Below are 21,835 nucleotides of genomic sequence, written 5' to 3' on the forward strand. Positions count from 1 at the left end.
CGTGGCATAGTAATAGGCAGCTGGGTGGCAGAAAAGAAAAGCAGGGTGCTCCCCCTGCTCTTTAGGCCTAGCTGGAGCACTGGAGGACCTACAAACCCCTTTTTGGGGGATGCATGAAGCCCAGGTGCTCCCCTTAAGAGCGCCCCCTCTAACGTCAAATCCTTGATCTGCTCCTAAAAGACACCTATATATATATTCATAACTTAGCTTTAATCCTATTTACATTATATTGATTGTGAAACAAGTAATAACAACATTATCCTAAATAACGCTTGTCAGCACAATGTTAAGCAATGAGAATGATCTAAGATCAGGTCTAAGATTGATATTACCTCAGGTCAATCTGTGTGTGTCTATTATCACATGGTGTGCTGCACGTGGTCGACTTCTGGTGCACGTGACATGCTAATGTGGAGAAACAGCACGTGCGACATGTGACGAATCGGCAGCCCTCATCAGCGTAGTAGTTACCACATCTAGGGGAGAACACAGTGCATTTACCTATCACATAATTTGCTATAGCAGAGTTCTATGTCAACATGTGAACCATGAGTGATTGCCATGTTTTTTGCACATTGTCGCCATCTTTAACAGCAAGGCTATGACCTTTTTTCTTCGGAAAAAAACACAGAAAAAGCTAAAAAGGATTTCCAGGCGCGGTAATGAATAAGTTACCAAAAGTGTTCAGCTAATATACCTGTAGCAGATTGACATAAGTTTATATGACCACAACATATCTGATTATTAGTTGTATAGAGATAAATGGCAATGCAAATAAGAAACTTCACAGCATTATTCACAGTATTATATTATCTCTTTGGCCGTTGGTGAGAAGTGTAATTTATTGCAAATTATTCTTTAGTAAAACTAATGCAAAAACCAAATATAGAATTGATGATTTTTTTTTTAAATTAAACTCTGTTGATCAAATAAATAGATGTTAAGATGTGAGAACTTTGAAATACCTGACACAGGGAACATGAACTCTTTCACCGGAAAACCACTCCTGGGAATAGTATCTCTGAAAAAAAGAGAAATTCTTTGTTGCTTTGGAAATGAAAACATAATATTTCTGAGAGTGTAACCTGAAAGATCATTTTAATACAGCTTCGTTTAATAAAATGGTAATTTGTGACTTAGAAATGGTCTCTTTACTAATATACATTGATGTCATATAGAATATGGAAAGCTGCTTAGTAACCATGATTTTCAATGTGATAGTGAAGAATTGAAACAGTCAATTATCTCTATAGGTTTACATAAAGCTACAAGTACACATACAGACAACAGAGTCATCATCATCAACAGAAAAAATAACCTTTTGATTTATCTGTAACTATGGTTTTAGCCAGGTTATATAAAGGACAAGGTGCACTATTAGGGAGAAAAGAACACATTGTATCGGGCTGTGAATAATTAGATGTAATAAATTTGATAGTAAATACTAGGGAATGTGTATCATTCAAGTTAATATTAGGTTTCAACTGCCAAATATGTCAAGTTTGTATGAATTCATAATCACCTTTAACATTTTAATCAAATAAAAGAAATATTAAAGAGGGGAGGTAAGAATGAAATATGAACTTAAACCCTTCTGTAGCAAGACTAAATATTAAGCCAGAGAAAAATTATTTTGTTCCTTCCCACATTCATCTGAAACCCCACCTCCTATCCTCCTTTATTAAATCAGATGCGCTAATAAAACTGACGGGACACACATTAATGGAGAAAACTTAAACAATAATAAAGAGCTAGGGTTGTATTCATGCAGCATCTTAAGTTATTACAAACTTTTAAAGTCAATTCCTTAAAATTTTCATTGTCAATTTAAAAAAAAAGTATAAGAGTTTTTAACATTTAAATATGTTTTGTCAATAAGGTCCATGAAAATATGTATTTCAGTCATCTTTAAAGGGACTGTAAACCAGAATTATTTTTTTTTCTGTAACAAATCTCAGGACAATTATCTAATAGAATGTGTTACGCTTTGATATCATAATTGTAAAAAAAAGTACCAAAATGTAAAAAAAAATTGTGTCGGAGACCGGGTTCGAACCCGTGTCGCCAAAATTGCAGTTTGGCTATTTTATGATACGTGAAACAGCCCCTTTAAGTTTGTAAATCATTTGACCAATGAGATACTTAAGTTAGAATATGGAGAGCGAGAGTGGTGTCCCCTTGACAAAACGCACCTTTTTGTAAACAAACCTGTTTTGGTGATTTAATAATGGAAAATGAAATGGAATACTTTCTTTTTTAAAATAAAAAGGACACTTAGTTACAAGGTAACAATAGATACAAAATATTGCTTTGAAAACAGTAAAAAGATGACTTTGTAAAGCATTTCTTTAGACCATTAGATCGAAGTCACAGATGCGAACCGATGTTGTAAAACAGCTTACGTAGCAATTGGTTATCAATATTATACTAAACGTCCTCGTGAAATATTTCAAATCTATACAAAACCTCAAAAATGACGGACAAAACAGAAAAGTCAACAAAAACACAAGAAATAGAAACTGTTTTAGAAAACGACGATGATGGAAACCTTACGGATTCAAAACCTCTCTCTATCAATAAAATTCAAGAAGAGCTGAAACATATGAATGAAAAATTGAATGAAGTTGTATTAAAAAACAACCAGTTGTTAAAGGAAATTATTAAAGAGATAGTGACTGAGGTGAAAACAGAACTCACCAAAGCGTTTGACGATAAGATCGATAGATTAGAATCCAGATTATTTGATATTGAAAAAGAAAACGACAATCTTCAAAAACAACTTCAGTCTGACAAGAAAAATGAAGAAAAACTGTCTGATAAGAAACATCAAAAAGTAGTTGACTTAGAACAGACGATTTTTACACAAGAAGGTAGAATAAACGAACTTGAACAATACTCTCGAAGAAACAATGTTGTCATTACTGGCATTAAAGAAAGCAATGAACCGGAAACTCCAGAAACAACAACAAAATCAATAGTAAAATTTTTAAATGAGAAACTTGAAGGTTTAAATTTACATGAAAATGATATCGATATGTGTCACCGACTTGGTAGACCTGGACCAAAACCAAGACCTGTTATCGTGAAGTATGTCTCAAGAATAAAACGCAATGCCCTTATCAAGCGCAGAAAAGAGTTCAAAGGGACACTTATCTTTATAAATGAGGACTTCACAAGCCTGAATAGACACGTCTTGGGTACTATTAGGAAAACACTACAAAACCCTGAACATGCGACAGAAAGAGCATGGGCATGGGAAGGGAAGATCTTTCATAAAGGGCAAGACGGGAATATTCGCCAGATACAACACCATGATTACAATCATTGGATGGGTATCAAATAGCCTACACGCGTGAGGAAAAGTATTGGGAGACGCTATCTGTGACGCGCAGTGTACTTATACAATAACTGGAAACTTTCGATTGACTTCCAAGAGCAGCACGCTTATAAATACATGTGATTTAATCCGCTTATTATATTGACCACCTTTTGACTTTATATCATACATTACAATGAATGAAAATGTACACGTATGCAACTTAAATAGAGTATTTAGAAATGCACGTTAACAGGAAAATGTAACAAGAATAGAAGTTAAAAAATACATTACTTTACATTTAGTATAAATTTTTCGATACTTTTGTTTCCACACATTATTGTTTAAACATATGCATTGTGCAATGTGATTAGTACAGCTTTAACTTTCCCTTTTGAAAGGTCATGCTTAACTTAAATGAATATCAAATATACTTATTCACTGACTACATTGACAGATTACAAATGCATGTGCAGGACCTATATATGTGTACAACCTAAGTTAGGTTTTTAGTACATTTTGTTTGACCTATATATGTGTACAACCTAAGTTACGTTTTTAGTACATTTTGTTTGACCTATATATGTGTACAACCTAAGTTAGGTTTTTAGTACATTTTGTTTGACCTATATATGTGTACAACCTAAGTTAGGTTTTTAGTACATTTTGTTTGACCTATATATGTGTACAACCTAAGTTAGGTTTTTAGTACATTTTGTTTGACCTATATATGTGTACAACCTAAGTTAGGTTTTTAGTACATTTTGTTTGACCTATATATGTGTACAACCTAAGTTAGGTTTTTAGTACATTTTGTTTGACCTATATATGTGTACAACCTAAGTTAGGTTTTTAGTACATTTTGTTTGACCTATATATGTGTACAACCTAAGTTAGGTTTTAAGTACATTTTGTTTGACCTATATATGTGTACAACCTAAGTTAGGTTTTTAGTACATTTTGTTTATTTACACACCCCAAATGGAAAGGTTATTTTACAAAATGGTTGAAATGTGCATTAAGAAGAACATCAGAAATGTGAGTAGAGCATTAGAAGCCATACTATTGTAAATGTATAATGGATTTGTCTTTATGATTGAAATTACTTAAGAATATTATACAATGTATTTTTGCGTGCGGCAAATTAACAGTCCACATCTTTTTTCTCTCTTTTATCATATTTGAATTCAATACATGAACAGACTAAATGAAAATTAAAATATAACATTTTAACCAGAAATAAGGTGTTACTACAAACCAATGCATCTAATTCTAAAATCAATTTGCGCAATGCAGTAAGCATTGATCAGTCGTACTTAATGATTTCTAATACAATTGTGATATAATTAACATGCAAAGAAATACATACAAAAGTATATAAACTATAAAAAGTAACACATTACTAAGTTTGATATTAATTTAACACTATTGTCCACACACTTATTTTAAACAACACTACATCACGCTTTGTAGTTTACCTTTTTTGAGAGCTCATATCATACTGCCTTTTAAAATATTATAAACATACTTTAACATATACCTAAATTTTTTTCACCTTATCTCTTATATAAATAGCTAATATTGGTTACACATCGTTTCTTAAGTAATTTAGAATATATCAAATGATCTAATGGTCTTGAGAAAAAACACTGATACATACAATCTACATGTTTTATAATGCGTTATGGTTTCTTATTACAATGATTTTGAAATGGATATTTTTTAGCATATGCAGACGAAAATAGCAACACTTAATGTTCGTGGTTTAGACAATTATCAGAAAAGGAAACACATGTTTGAATGGCTTAAATTAAATCATTATGATATATGTATGCTTCAAGAGGTACACTGTAAAAAGGAATTGATTCAAAAATGGAAAACAGAATGGGGGGCTGCTTGCATATTTAGCGGAAACAAATCAAATAGTGAGGGTGTTGCATTTCTTTTTAATCCAAAACACAAAATTGAAATAAAACAAGAAACAGAATTGATAGAAGGTAGACTTTTAACTGTTGACATAACAATACATGACACAGAAATTTCATGGATAAACATATATGGGCCAAATAAAGATGATCCACTGCTTTTCTTACAGCTTGAAAATTATATTCTCAACAACAACGACAGAACATTTAATAATAGGGGGAGACTTTAACACAGTTTTAAACGAGAATTTAGACAAAACAAGAGCTGTCACAGTATGTGACAAATGCCCCCGAATGTGACATTGACCTACGAACAAGGTCAGTACATGAAAAATTGATCTTGCCTTTACGTGTCAAATACATATGGCAAGTTATTTTAAATTGCCTCTGAACATAAAAAAATACCACCCATACTTGACAACCTACACTGTTATGTCCTTACATTCAGAATTCCCTTGTGAATAAACACTTAGTGTATCTTTCACCTTAGAGGTAGGGACACGGGTCTTGCACACGACACGTCGTCTTCGTATGTGGAACACATGTAGCAAGTTATTTTAAAATCTGTCCATACAAGAGAAAGTTACAGCCCGGACACGACAACCTATACCCTATGTCCTTGTATGCAGCACTCCATTGTGAATAAACACTAAGTGTGACCTTGACCTTTGAGGTAGGGACACGGGTCTTGCACGCGACACGTCGTCTTGGTATGTGGAACACATGTGGCAAGTTATTTTAAAATCTGTCCATACAAGGGAAAGTTACAGCCCGGACACGACAACCTATACTCTATGTCCTAATATGCAGCACTCCATTGTGAATAAACACTATGTGTGACCTTGACCTTTGAGGCAGGGACACGGGTCTTGCATGCGACACGTCGTCTTCGTATGTGGAACACATGTGGCAAGTTATTTTAAAATCTGTCCATACAAGGGAAAGTTACAGCCCGGACACGACAACCTATACTCTATGTCCTTATATGCAGCACTCCATTGTGAATAAACACTAAGTGTGACCTTGACCTTTGAGGTAGGGACACAGGTCTTGCACGCGACACGTTGTCTTGGTATGTGGAACACATGTGGCAAGTTATTTTAAAATCTGTCCATACAAGAGAAAGTTACAGCCCGGACACGACAACCTATACTCTATGTCCTTATATGCAGCACTCCATTGTGAATAAACACTTAGTGTGACCTTGACCTTTGAGGTAGGGACACGGGTTTTGCACGCGACACGTCGTCTTGGTATGTGGAACACATTTGGCAAGTTATTTTAAAATCTGTCCATACAAGGGAAAGTTACAGCCCGGACACGACAACCTATACTCTATGTCCTTATATGCAGCACTCCATTGTGAATAAACACTTAGTGTGACCTTGACCTTTGAGGTAGGGACACGGGTCTTGCACGCGACACGTCATCTTGGTATGTGGAACACATGTGGCAAGTTATTTTAAAATCTGTCCATACAAGGGAAAGTTACAGCCCGGACACGACAACCTATACTCAATGTCCTTATATGCAGCACTCCATTGTGAATAAAGACTAAGTGTGACCTTGACCTTTGAGGTAGGGACACGGGTCTTGCACGCGACACGTCGTCTTGGTATGTGGTACACATGTGGCAAGTTATTTTAAAATCTGTCCATACAAGGGAAAGTTACAGCCCGGACACGACAACCTATACTCAATGTCCTTATATGCAGCACTCCATTGTGAATAAAGACTAAGTGTGACCTTGACCTTTGAGGTAGGGACACGAGTCTTGCACGCCACACGTTGTCTTGGTATGTGGAACACATGTGGCAAGTTATTTTAAAATCTGTCCATACAAGGAAAAATTTACAGAGCCCGACGGACGGACGGACGGATAGACGGACGGACGGACGGTGCGATTTTAATATGCCCACCTTCGGGGGCATAAAAAATGGCAAAACTGGAACTCATAAAAAATGCAGAACAAAATTATTGGAAATGTTAAGCTCCTCAATCTTAAGCGATGCATGGAGACTAAAACATCCCGAAAAATTACAATATACTTGGCACTCGAACACAAAACCTCACATCCACTGTAGACTGGACTACTTCTTAGTCTCTTATGATTTAATAAACATTTTAGAAGAAACCACTATAAAGCCCGGCTATAAAACAGACCACTCACTGGTATCAATTAGTTTAAACACGTCGTAGATAAAACGAGGCCCGGGGTATTTCAAAATAAATAACTCTGTGTTATTAGACCCAATTTATCAAAACAGCATAAAAACCTACATTAAAAAGAGACGGTTAGTAATAACACCGAATGCAGTGCAAATACGCTTTGGGAACTGATAAAAGGTTCAATAAGGAATGAAAAAATAAAGATTAAAAATAATGAAAAAACAAAACTACAAAATGAAATACAAACATTAGAATCAAAACTCAGTACGAATAACAAAAATGAAATAGATCAAATATCTGAAATTATCTTAACTAAAAAACAAAAACTAGATGAAATAACACAAACACAACTAAACGGTATCATATTAAGAGCTTAATCAATTCACGTTGAACACAACGAAAAGAACACGAAATATTTTGCCAACCTTGAGAAGAAACGCGCTGAAGGAAAATCAATAAATACTCTAAAGGTTAAAAACGAGAGAATAACGGGTATAGAAAAAATCTTAAACGAGGAAGTGCGATATTACACAAAATTATACTCTAAAGATAAACAAATTAAAAAAGAAGACATGGAACCCTTTCTAGAAAACCCTTACAGACCACTTAACGAAGATGAAAAACATGCATGTGAAGGCCTTTTGACCAGCTACGAATGTGAACTAGCCCTTAAAGATATGCAATACAATAAAAGTCCGGGCTATGATGGATTTACTGCAGAATTCTATAAAACCTTTGGGAAAGACATACAACAACACCTTATTAAATCACTAAACTACTCATTTACTACAGGACATTTAACACAACTTCAGAAACAGGGATTAATAACACTTTTACCGAAACTAAATAAGGACCTTGATGAAATAACTAACTGGAGACCCATTACATTACTTAACGTAGATTATAAAATAGCAACTAAAGCCATTAACAGTCGAATAAATCTGGGTTTGTTAAGGGTAGATATATAGGAAAAAAAGTGAGGGTCATTTTTGAAATCATAGAATATTTACAAGAAAACAAAAAACCAGGACTCTTATTTTTTGCCGACTTTGCTAAAGCTTTTGACAGTTTAAACCACAGTTTTATCCTTGAATGCATAAAATCATTAAAGTTTGGACCAGATATTTTAAAATGGGTAACTCTATTCTACAACAACATTCAGAGTTTGATAATCAATAATGGACATTTATCGCAGTCATTTGGACTCGAAAAAGGCGTTCGACAGGGCTGCCCATTGTCGGCTACATTGTTTATAATTTGCTTACAAACACTATCTAACTATATTTCACTAAACGAAGACATAAAAGGAATTAAAATTAATGACAAAATTATAAAGCAAACCTTTTTTGCCGATGATTCAACATTTTTTAATAATGGTGACAAAAAATCCTTTGAAACACTTGTACATATTTGACACTAGTTAATTGTATCCCAATTCATTTGAAAACGAAGATTAAATCCGAGAATATCAATCAAAACAGACCCCAAATAATTACAGATAAAATAAAGGCATCGAAACAAACAAATAAGTTTCTATATTCGACACAACAAAAAAACAAAATCAAGCCATCATCAGAAACTAAATGGCAACTAACATTCCCGAATATAGAAAATATTGGATGGAAAAAATATATAATACAATCTAAATAAGTTCGAATGATACATCATTACGAAGTTTTCTATATAAATTCTTACTAAGAATAATACCCACAAATACATATTTGCATAAATGTAGAATAATTTTTTTTAACTTATGTGATTTTTGTAGAGTACAAATCGAGACAATAGATCATCTATTTTGGGACTGTCAGAAAGTTAAACCACTATGGAGTGCCTTAAATGACTTTATCAAACAGCGATCGATAAATATCGTTATAACGAAAGAAATAGCATTTTTCGGTATCCATATCAAATTTAAACACACACCAATATGTAATTTCCTTATTTTATTAATGAAATTTTATATATTCTCAATGAAATACCGAAACACTATCCCATCATTCAATGCCTTAATTTACAATACTTAACTCTCAGACAAAAAATTGAAGGAGATATCGCAATACAAAACGATAGATAGGATTACCACACTCTCAAATGGAATGCATTAAAATTGTAATAATTTTAAGATAATCAAGATACCGATTGTATACAGAACCAGAATGCATATAAATAGTATAGATTCTTTTTTTTCCCTTTTTTACACAACCACATATAGTAAAATCATCAATAAGTGAAGGGGAAGTGTGGGAGTGCGTATGTGTGTGCGTGTGCGCGTGCGTGTGTGTGTGTTTTGTTTTTTGCGCGTGCATGATTAGTTTTTGATATTCTGAAAATATGAAACAATATAGATATGTTTTTGATTTATAATGTGTTTGAGATTATCATTCGGTTATTATATTATCTATGTTCAAAATAAATGAGAAAAAAAAAAAGTTAGAATAGTCAGGTAAGTTAAGAAATGACTTAATACAACTTTTGACAACTTTTTTTTTTTTGTCTTTTTTGTCTCGAGCCAATTTATGCGAAAATGCATGAAAACCATTGATATTAGACTACTGAAAAATATCAGATCGCAGATTTTCATATTTAAGCTCCAAAATTGATGTTTTTATGCATTTTAACGCTTTTAGGCATAAAACAATAAATTTCTAACTGAATTATAAAAATCTGCAATCTGAACTATTGTCAGCAGTGTTATATCACTGGTTCGCAGATATTTGTGCAAAAAATGGCTCATTCTAAGTAAAAAAATATTAAAGTTGTCAAAAGCATAAATCAGTGAGACTGCAGTTTTGAGATGCTTTATGGATACCAATCCTGTTTGGTACAAACCATCAGAGAGTAGCAAAATCGGTCATTCATTGGACATTGTGCAATATGTGAATTGAAATACCTTCGAAATAATTGAAGACTTAGATTCTTGTCGCTGAAACTTGTGTTTCATTCTCGCCCTGGCATCCTCTTGTGGTCTGATCAGTGTGATGAAGTGGACAACAGCAACAACGATTGAACAGCATAGTGAGCTTGTGATCGCTACGGCAATTGTCGTCGTCTGGACGTCCCCGCTGAAGAAGATCACATCCCGCACGGCCCAGGTGAAAAACTGGGTCAGCGTGTCCGCCATGATTAAAGAGTTTGTGTCTACATTGTTAAGACCGCTTTGTTACCTGCATGAAAAAATAATAACTTGCAAATAACAATAAAGTAAATTAATGGTTAAAAAGTTAGATACATAAATAAACACAATAATAAATACACAAATATCCGATAGTTTTTTTAGTAAGTTTTCAGACATGAAGTGCATCCTCAAAAAGTATTTCCGGAAATAATTTGTTCTGGTTATCTTAAAATCTGCATTTAATTTGTCTAGACACATATATCAACTATATTCAATTGAAATATTTAGAAATTCCTTTTTAAGATATGAAACACATTTAAACTCTTCTCTTTCATAATTATGTACTTAAAATTCACTTATTTTGCCTGCACATACCAGAACCCAGAATAACAGCATACAAAATTCATGACAACTCATTTACAATACAAATTGATGAACACTGATAATTATGACATCCTATCACTTTTAAGACTGAGATATACTAAGCTCAAAGTATAATCTGTGATACCAACAAATAACTATTTACATACATGTTACAATTCAATTAACAAAGCTTTGCCTTCAAGTAATGTGTCTGTAATACATAATCATAATCCAGCTATAATGAATGCACTGTTCCCAGTAATTGATGGTTCCCAATTACATAGTAATCAATTAGCTCAACACAATTTTTCATTGATTACTTGTAGTGTAAGTGGACTGTGTACATGTAAGTGTAATAATTTCACCGAGAGAGCACCAAAACTTATATTTCACGAGTGGCTTTTGGTGTTCATGAGGTGAAATATATTGTGATCTTACACTGAAAATAAACAAATTTTCTTTTTATTAAACCAGGTATGCCTAAAGTTGAAATTAAAGGTCATTTAATTACACTTTTAAAAAACACACCAATTTGTATGCGCACACAACGTCATTTCGGAAATGGAGTTGTTGAAATTGTGTCCCCGCCTTGTGCACGATGACGTTTGATTTGGAACGGAGAGTTGGGTGAAATTTCAAAACAGTGAAATATCATTTTTATTTCACTAAAAAATCTCTATAAACCACCGAAAAGCATATAATAAAGATTTTTCTTTTAAACTTATTCAGTGAAATATCATGTCATTTTGACTGCTTATATAGATTTTGATTACCATGTTTCTCTTAGGCTGCCGGTTGAATACCAAATAAATAGACATATTTTTTGTTCTTTTAGCATATTAAGGAAAAGTAAAAAATGTTGAATTTTGGTGTTTCTAGGTCCAATTTCTCTTGACCAAAGAATGTTCTATGAATCACTTGTGGATGCGCCTCTTGTCAAAAATCTGCTTCCTATGACCTCCGTACCAGTAACCCAGTGATATAAATTTGGATCTTGTACCAAAATTTATATCCTCTATTTCCTTATAAGCTGTATCACACTGGTCAATAACATTAATGCTTATAATGCTACTGACTATTTTTAATTAAAGGCAAAATCAATTGTTTTTTTAACAAGAGCCCATAATTTTTATGCATGAAAATGTCAACATCTTTTGTTTTGATTAGAACTTGTAATATGATTACGAATTCAAATAAACTTTACACATTTGGTGGTTGAAACCTACCATAAGTTCAATTTCTAACATTCTCTAGGAAATTCATACTGCTTTTTTCATAATTATTCACTACCCAATACAAGGTGCCCCGTTGTCCATCAGCACCCTATCTCTAAAATTCTGATGCACCCTGTCCTTTTTTAAATCCTAGCTGAAACCCTAATGAACTCAGTGTACCAAGTTTTATGTGTGTCTTAAATATTTATTCCCAAGTCATTTCATACAAATATTTAAAAAAAAACAGGCATGCTTATGAAATTTTATTTTTTTAGTGTTTTAAAAAAAATGTGATTTTCTTCATATTTAGGTATCTTTTATAATTTAAATATGATAAAAACTACCTCATAAAATATAAAAAAAAATATAAAAACATTTTTCAGACATGAAATATAGAGAAACAACTTTAATTGATACAATTTCTGATATTTAAGTTTAAACTAATTAAACTAATATTACCAATAAAAAGTGTATGAAAAACAAACTTCTTCAGAACACTTAACTCCAAAGACCGTTTTAATCACAATCAGTCTGATCCAGAAACTTCCTTCCTCGTATTATTCCAAGTAAAGCCCTAAAATCCGAACACAGCAAACAAATCAGTCAATATTCTGTGATACCGAGAGACTCAACAGGAATGCAGAAGCCAAGCACATAAATAAAACACGAAAATCACTTCCAATTTTATTTGTTCATGTCAAACTTCAGGAGAAGTCATAAATATTTATTACTGCTACAGCCATGGTGTCACTCTCTCACACTCCCGCTGAATATATGTTTCTTGTTTCGCTCTTCTTGTAAGATCTTCGTTCAGATGTCAATATAGATCTCATCATAAAAAAAACAACATAATCTTAGCTTGTATCTGGTGCTGTAATTGTTTTATTAAAACAAGGATTCTGTTTGCTATTTAAGATCTTAAACATTGTTTTACAATAGTGATTTACAAGTGATAACAGACAGGCAACATAAATCTGCGGGTGATGTTTTTAATGACTGAAATTTGAAGAAGCGCTGAAAGTTAAAATCCATAATACTGGTGATGCGGTTCTTAATTCTGCCAAGCAAGAACAGAATAACCTTTGATTTTTAAATAACTCAATGAATCATCACTCACTTACTTGACTGTTTCAGTTTAACGGCCATTCTGAATTTGTGATTCTTTTCTTCAACAAACAGCCTAGCTTAAAGACCTAAGTTTTAGGAATGTCTGGCTAATGTTAAATCTTCAGCTGACCAGCCCCTGTTATTCAGCCTTGATGCTAGGGGCGGATCTAGGATTCAACGTTAGAGGGGGATGTAACTTTGGGGCTAGCCTTTTGACTTGCGACCCTCACTCAGAACTGAAATTTATTTGGTTTAAAGTGTTGGCAGGGGGTTTGGGTACTCCCCCATTAATTGTTTAACTGTTCCTTGTCCAAAATGGTGCATTTTGGTTGTATTTTATTACTTTTTTTCTCCTATATTGAAATCCCCCCCCCCTAAATACCTTTACCCTTAGGCTGCTGATGGCGATTTTAAAGGCTTTGCAAACAGCTTGGAACCAGACCAGACACCGAGTAACACGGCGCCTGGTCAGGTTCCAAGCTGTTTGCCACTCAGTCAATATATCCCCAAAGTTTTAAGTAAATTGAAAGAAATTTAAAATAAACCAGACAACATTTTTGAGCAGACGACAATTTACCCAGCATGCAAAGGGTTAAAGGGCTGCTGTGAGCAAAGAAGAGACTGTGCTGCACCAGTTATAATAAGGATTGATTCATATTTTTCTCCTTCAAACAATTCCTACCCATGAAGCTCACTAGCCCTTCCATTCATGCGAAATGTATTTATCATAAAACAAATCAAGTGAAAATGTAAATATTATGCTTTGACCGATCAATATTCATTGATCTGAGATCTGATCAAAAACAACATGCACCAGAGGGCTATAAACAACTGTGTGTAATTTCCAGATTTCAAGGGGAGGGGCAGAGAGTGGGGGGTCACCTTGAAAATGCACACTTATACTCCCTAATAAGATGTACCACAATTAATACAATTGTTTTCATTTACCTTAAAGGTTGAAAAGATGCCGAAAACAATGGTTCTTTATAATATGAAGAATATTGTCTTTAGTTTGAAAGAAAGGAGCAGAAAACACGGTATTTCTACTTAAAAGTTCCAAAACAACTCTAGGAAAAGCACTTCACAGTTCAAAAAGCATTTTACGAAAAGCACTTCTGTAATGCTAAATTTTATCAATTTAAAATAACTAAATACCAGAAAGATTCTCAGTTGAAGGTCATGTCTCCACCAAAGGAATTATTTGGGGCTAAGTTTCTGACAAAAACAATTGCCAAAGTTCCAATTATTCCTTAACTAGTTTTATTAAGTGGGTTATTCAGGGGTTTGGGCATGCTTGTTGGCAAGTATAGAGACATTGATACCAACACTAAGCAAGTTATTGTAATTCAGACGTGTGTTGCTAATTAAGCTGTATTTTTTATTAACTCGGTAATAAGAACTTAATCGGTTTGCAAATCTAATCTCAGCAGCGGTCAGTGAGCTTAATTACTGATAAGGCCGAAAAAAACACACATTTGGTTCGGGTTACGGTTCGGGTTACCTGAACCTACCTACTGAATAGATGCCGACCCTACCGTTTTTATAATCAGTTAGAAAAAAAAAAAGAAGAACTAAAAAAAAAGAATATTTTTTTTAATTTATTTTTTTATTGCTTTTCAATTTGTAGTTTAAAACCTTAAATGCTTTTACAGAAGATTATTCTAAACTTTAACATCATTCCGCTTTGATGAAAATGACATTCTTATATAACATAATAAAAAAAAAAAAGCCAACCTACCCTACCTATTTTTGAAAAGGATGTTACTCTAACCAAACATTTTTTTTTCTAGGCCTTACATGTAATCATGGCTTATTGGCTAATCCATTTCCCTGACAGGTTACCATAACCCTGAAATGATTTTTTTTATTAATTAAGCACTTTTCAGAATATCATTTATGTTTTCAAATTATTTTGCCATACCCATACATTGAAGAATTTTTTTTAATAAACCTTTTCATTCATTTTAGGCAGAAAACCAATGATTTGCTTTTAAAATTTATCTTCTCATGCTTCAATAATCATAACTTGGCTAGAACTGGTTCATAATATTTTTTACCTGAAACTAAAAAAACAAAATTATTTTTACTACCCGGTACTTAATTGAACCAAACATTTTTTTATTAGGCCTAAAATATCAATGCGGATGATTTTTTATGTCACCAAGGCAACAACATGATATACAGTACATAATCTATCATATCTACCTAATATAAACTGCTATTATTGAAAGTTTTTACTAAAAACTAGATTGTATCACATTCTAAACACAGGGAGAAATGCGCACATCTGTGAAAGAAATCTTAATACTTTCTGTTTTTCTGCAATTAAATTGATGTGTTGCCTCTTTGCGAGGTATTTATAAATTTAATATGTTTTGCAAGACCAGGGGTTCCAACAGCTGCTAATTTTTAATCCTGAAATATATATATATATGACTTTGGCCTGTTTTAACATGTTGGATCCATGCCCAAAGCACTGGGTAAAGGGGCTGAAACCTGTTTTGAATTTTTTTCAAAGTTATTTATATTCATTTCAAGATAAATCAGGCCCCAGTTTCTCGAAACCTCTCAAGCCACTTATAAGGCCCAAAAGAGAATGGTTTGGTTAGGGTTATATTAAAAATACATGTAGGTAGGGTGGATAGGCTTTTTCTTTATTTATTTTTATTAGGCTTTATAAGAGAACGTTATTTTCATCATTGGAGATTGGTTTTAAAGTAATCTTCTGTATAAAGCATTCAAGTATTTAAACTACATATTGAAAAGCACTTAAAAAAACTGACTATAAAAATGAAAGGGTTGGCGCCTGTATTTTATAGGTAGGGCACCGTAGGGTCGGGTAACCTGAACCAAATTTTTTTTTAGGCCTAACCGAATTTGGCTTTCCTCACTATTATTCTAAGTCTTTAACTCGTGTAACATTAATTTCATTAAGAGTTATTAGACTTTAAATAGGAATTACTTTTGGGGCCTGAAGTTAAAAGCTCTCAATTCTGGTTTCAGGATTTGTCATGTTCTTCCAAAATGAAAACAACTCTTAACAGTATTTTAAATGCCGCATGTATTCTTTCCAAGTCACTGTTGTTTATTAATTGAGAATGTCATTTACTTGTTGTCTGATGTTGAAATTGAGCAGGGAAGCTAAACAAACAAATGTATCACTGTTTTAGACAATATAATGTTGCAGGCACATTACACTAGGCAAAAGTGATGCAGCCTAGGGCAGACATGCTATTGAAGAGAAATATTATATTTTAAGTGCAACTCTGCCAGTAATCAGAATTATGAATTTGACTCCACAGTGCCAAAGTGTTAAAAGGTTTGGGAAAAGCCATGGATATATAATAGATATTCCGACAGATAATCATGACATAATGGCTAAAATTTTCATTTATGTAAAGGATACTGCACCTAGTATGAACTAAGAATAACATCCAAATATTCACTACTGTACAGAAAGGGTACTGCACCCTTTCATTTTGGTAGCACCCTTCAGCCACCATGGAAACCAGCAATCATCTGAATTGACTTTTTATCTCCATTTAGGTGAAAAAAAGTATTAACTTCACCCAAAATACTTTTATTTGAGAAACCCCAAACTTCACTGCCATAATTGTAAACCAAATAATTATCCTTTCTTAGGGAGTGAAGTAATTAAAAAAGGTTTCGTCCCTAAGTAACGCCCCCTCTAACGTCAATTCCTGGAAGAGTTCCTGGTTGAAACTTAATTATAAAACAATGTAAATTCAAATCAAGTTCTTCACAGCTCGCTACAATGTGCTCTATTAACCCTTATATAGCACCCTGTTCCTTTTCTGTATCACCTTGTCCTTTGAAATCTGCCTAAAATTGTACAGTACAGTGCAACCACTGATTTTATTCAATTTCAACATTACATTTTCAGCACTGACACATCTGAGCCCAAAACGAAAGCTATGGTAATTAGAATTGAACAAATTCATTTGATGAACAATCGTAAGGTAATCTATCTAATTTACAACTTCAAGAGAACCATATCAGTGATTAATCAAAACAGACAGTTACTCAATAACATTACACACCAACTGTCATTATCTGTTGTTTTGAGTAAAATAAGTTGGCCTTACTTAACAATAATTAAAACAAGAGGTGAAGGCTTTGCATTCTGGAAGTGTGTGCAGTGGTCGAAAATAGCACAAGCCAGGTCAAGCTCTGCATTGCTAAAGTGCTTTCCAGGCTTGCTCAAATTCTGGGTTTTATATAGCAGGGCTTGTTCAAAAATATAATGCAAAGCAGTAGTATATATATTTGGTGTTGTCCATCCAAAAGACTAATTATGATAAATGTGTGCGTATTGCCTATGGCAACAAGTCTACCAAGTTTCATTTAAATATATCTTTTTTCCATTTACGGCCCACGTTTAAGTTTTTCACCCAGACAACGATGTCAACAACAGTGACATTAAGGCTATAACAATACCTAAAACGTTTTTATGGTAAAAAATCTGACGACCTAAAGTAGAGCAACTAGTCTATTGACAAAAACAACAGCGGCAGGAATGATGTATTCCGAACAGTAAGATATTACTGCCTCTCCAATTATACCATAATATCTTTGCTCCCAAAAGAAATAAATTGTGTGTCTGTCAATCTGAAAACTAATCAAGCTGATCCTGCACAATAATTGAGTTTGAAATCCATAGCGGGGAGATTTTCCAATCAGGAAGTAACGAGTCTGAAGATACAGAGGAGACTCACAACTTCATAGTTGTTTTAGTGGTTGGCACTACATTGTAGTTTAAACATTCTGATAAAACATTAATATTTGTTGTCCACAGACATTGAAAGACTTCAAGCTTTAACCAGCGTAAAAACGTATGTATTAAAGTGAGTTTGTCTATAGTAAATTTAGCAATTTACTCAGTTTTTACCAGCCTTGCTCCTGGGGCGGAAAGGCTTTGCAAACTCTGTGTTGATCCGTTTTAACATTTATTTGGGAGATTATTTAATAAAACAAGTTAAACAAAGACAATTTTTAAACTATGAATTGATCTTAAACAAGCCCAAATCTTGTGTGTGTTTTTTCTTGGGAACAAGGGGCATAACTCAACAATGATTAAAAACAGAGTTATAAGTCTTGTTATACATTAATGATTATCTTGGGCAACATATGTACCAAGTTCAAGCAAGGTATTTAAGAAATGTGCCACAGAGCGTGGGTGTTGGGTTTTTTCCCATTGGAACAAGGGGCATAATTAAAAAATAATTAAAGCCAGAGTTGATGGCCTTGCTATGGATGTATACATGCCAATAAGACAACATAATTATTTGCAAAGTTTTGACATGCTATTTAAAAAAGAGATGCGCTAATGAGATTTGTTGCATCACTGCTTCATGTACATGTAAAAAACATTCATTTTGATAAAGATATCAATCAAAGTTATAAATTCCATTTGCAAACATGGCATGATCAAACAGAATAAATGCCAAGGCTGTAAAAACAAGAGCCACGAAAAAAGTCCTATGCTCTACTTACATGAATTTTCCCAGTAATATACTGAACACATTCAAAGGTAAAGAACTACTACAATAGTAGACAACTCTCTGTATAAAGTTGGTTCCCTTAGAAAATACTGCAGCATTACAAGAACCATAACCAAGTCATGCATAGTCAGATCAGACGGATCTGGCTGGTTTAAGAAATGAACCGAGCTCTCATGAATATCGTTATAATAATGAAAAAGTTTAATAAAGATACAAACAAACTGAAAACTGAAAATTTTGTGTTCACTAGCAATTGTTCGCAGAAGCACGGACGGTTAACTCGCCCCAAGGCATTAACTCTTCTGGCTGATTTCTGACAAAGATTTGAACAACATTACCATCAAGAATGTTAATGTATATCAGCAATAATTAACAAAACAGTTTCATTGGTTCCGCAAATAGTGTAATCATGAAAGTTCACATTAAACTTGGTCTGCCTGATCAATACACATTTAAACCAGCCACCTAGACCACTCGCCTGCAGAGACAACTGACAGTACATTGTACATGGTTATTTATGAGTATTTAATTGTTACATATTTTATTCGCAGATCAGAGCTCAATCCAGGATCTGAAAAGGGCAGGATGGAGGAATTGTTTTTGCTGATACTGCACCAATATACAACATTGATTGCATATATTGAATATCGATCGTACAGTGTGCCAAATCAACCTTTTACCCTGGTAGCCAATAGGGCTATAAACATTGGTCTTTAAATAGCCCCATTCAATTTTTTTGAACATCTTTGTGACTGGTTTGTAAAAAGGAGTAGGCATAAAATTGACAGATGGACATTTTCTACTTTTTTTCTGTAATACGTTTTTAACATTTTTTTTGGCAGTCTTGAAATTTAAGGTTAAGATTAGAACAAAAGCAGGAAATAAGATCTAAAAAACAGTACACCACCTTACCATAATGAAAACTCAACCTGAAAAATGACCCCAGACATCACACGTGTGATCAATACAATGTAGAATAAACTATTTATTATTGGTGGTTAATATAGCTATGATGTATTAGCAAATTTTCCACAGAAAATGAGACAAGAAGACCTTCAACCATGCGCTGTAAACTTTGAACGCGTGTTTGAACTCAGGTGAAATGTGTTGATCAATGTATTCAATCATTAGCAAAAAACATGTTTATAAGATGCATGTGCAATTGGTAAAGTACGACTGCATTCTTGTGGTAAGCTAATTTCATGCAAAATGGGCAGAGGAAAAAAAATAATAGTAATTTACTGGAGCCGTCATAATCGGTTGAAATTTTTAATAAAAAAAATACTAGCATAGATTCTTATCAAGTGTCTGCAGAGTTTCATGGAGTAAATACCTCCAAGGAACGCCACGCTAGTAATTCTTCGGTCAACTGACCACCCTCCGAGGGCCTTAAATTCAAACTCTGAGGAACGCGGACAGTCAAGGGAAATAGAAAGTGGGTCTAACTCGTTGAGTGTGCTATAACGCTTTTAGCCACAAAACATAAATTTTTCGAACAGAAATATGAAAATCTGGGATCTGATCTTTTGTCTGATATCAACATTTCATCCGAGAAAGGCTAGGTTACACATTTTCGGAAACTCAGGAGGTCAAACACGCATTCAAAGTTCACAGCGCAAGGTTTTGAAAGCCTTCTTGTCTCGTTTTCTGTGGAAAATTCCATTAAACGTCATAGCTATTTTTAACCACCAATAATAAATAGTATATTCTACATTGTATTGATCACACGCTTGACATCAGAGGTCATGGTTCAGAATCATGTAAATAGTCGGCTTCTTTATGATGCAGTAAAATGAGTGGCAATACTTTAATGATTCAATGTTTATTATTCAAGACAATATTCAATTGGCATTTACGGACACAAATACAAATTAAACTTTGGTTCATGTAAAAATCTTTTATGCTTAACAATGTGCATAAGCATAAAATAAATAACTTCTAGAAACAAGAATGATTTCTTGCTTATCTGATTAAACTCGGAGTTCAGCTGCGGGATCTTAAAATCGGATGATTCTCAATGCTATTGTTCATATTAAACTCGGCGGTAAGCCAGCCACTTGGAGGAACCCGGGGGGATTTTAGCGAGGGCAACAGTTTTACCCTCTGAGGAAATCCACGATCATCGCCTTTATCCCTCGAAGTGAGCGAGGAAAGTGGGTCCAACTCGTTGTGTACTGTATTTGAACCTAGAACTTGGTTTTGAATTGCTAGATATATTGGTCCATGATTTATATTATAGAATTTATTTTTGACCGCTGCTTGCTTGACTCAAGTAGAGAATATCAAGTCCGTAATCGATATCCGTAAGTGGTAACAGTCACTGAGTAAGACCAAATATCCCGAAAATCGTACGCAGGAACAGTAGTGCCATTAAACAATATGACAACTGAAATAATAGTCGTATTTAAACGATATGCAATACGTGAATTAAATGTATGTTCTAAAATAATAAAGAAATAATAAGAAAATACCCAGATATTTGTTGTTTGTTGTCGTTTTCACAATCATTCATTTAACGAATTATTTTATTGTTATCGTACTTAAATTGTTAGTCAAACCGTCTTTACTGAAATCGGCCTGCATGCACAATTTATCCATTTTATTAAATCTAAGCAGCAGATCGGTTTTGCCTCAATGATATTTAATTACATTTACTTTTTGGAGAGAAGGAAAGGGGATACCTGAGAACGGATGGGGCGGGGTTGTCACCAAAGAAAAGGGTGTTTCCTCCTTCTTCGATACCAATATAGATTTTGGGAGGGGGGATTTTCAGGAGAAAATGAACTCAGTGGATGCAAACTGCACGCACGTAATAACCATCGGCCCTTTTAGAAACAGTCACAATCTGATACCCAAAATGTTACGCACATGTATACAAAGTTAATTATGAATCGCCTTATTCTCATGTTCGCCTTATTTACTGACATTGAAACATAAATTATTTTCGGATGATTATTTAAGCAATACTTTTAATTGCCTAGAAAAAATAAGCGGTTATAATACTTGTTTTTGTTTTTACTTATTTGTGCTTTATGCGAAGTGTAATTCTATATCAATGGAGTGCAACAGCTTCTAAACATGATGCAGCTCTAAACGACTGC

The 21,835-nt window shown here is 33.8% G+C and overlaps 1 protein-coding gene across 1 annotated transcript in view; it reads right to left on the reverse strand.

The window, feature by feature from the left end:
- The window catches only part of LOC128207140 (leucine-rich repeat-containing protein 58-like), a 35,368-nt gene extending 14,085 nt beyond the window's left edge, over positions 1-21,283 (reverse strand). Inside the window, exons 1-4 of the mRNA XM_052909912.1 lie at positions 21,206-21,283; positions 10,304-10,577; positions 966-1,021; positions 333-476 (exon numbers count right to left, since the gene is read on the reverse strand). Of these exons, the coding sequence (XP_052765872.1) occupies positions 333-476; positions 966-1,021; positions 10,304-10,534 (431 nt within the window). The 5' untranslated portion in view covers positions 10,535-10,577; positions 21,206-21,283. The remainder of the gene's footprint in view (positions 1-332; positions 477-965; positions 1,022-10,303; positions 10,578-21,205) is intronic.
- Between the last annotated feature and the right edge of the window lie 552 nt (positions 21,284-21,835).

Source organism: Mya arenaria, chromosome 11, assembly GCF_026914265.1.
Source record: "Mya arenaria isolate MELC-2E11 chromosome 11, ASM2691426v1".
In the NCBI taxonomy this organism is placed as follows: Eukaryota; Metazoa; Mollusca; class Bivalvia; order Myida; family Myidae; genus Mya; species Mya arenaria.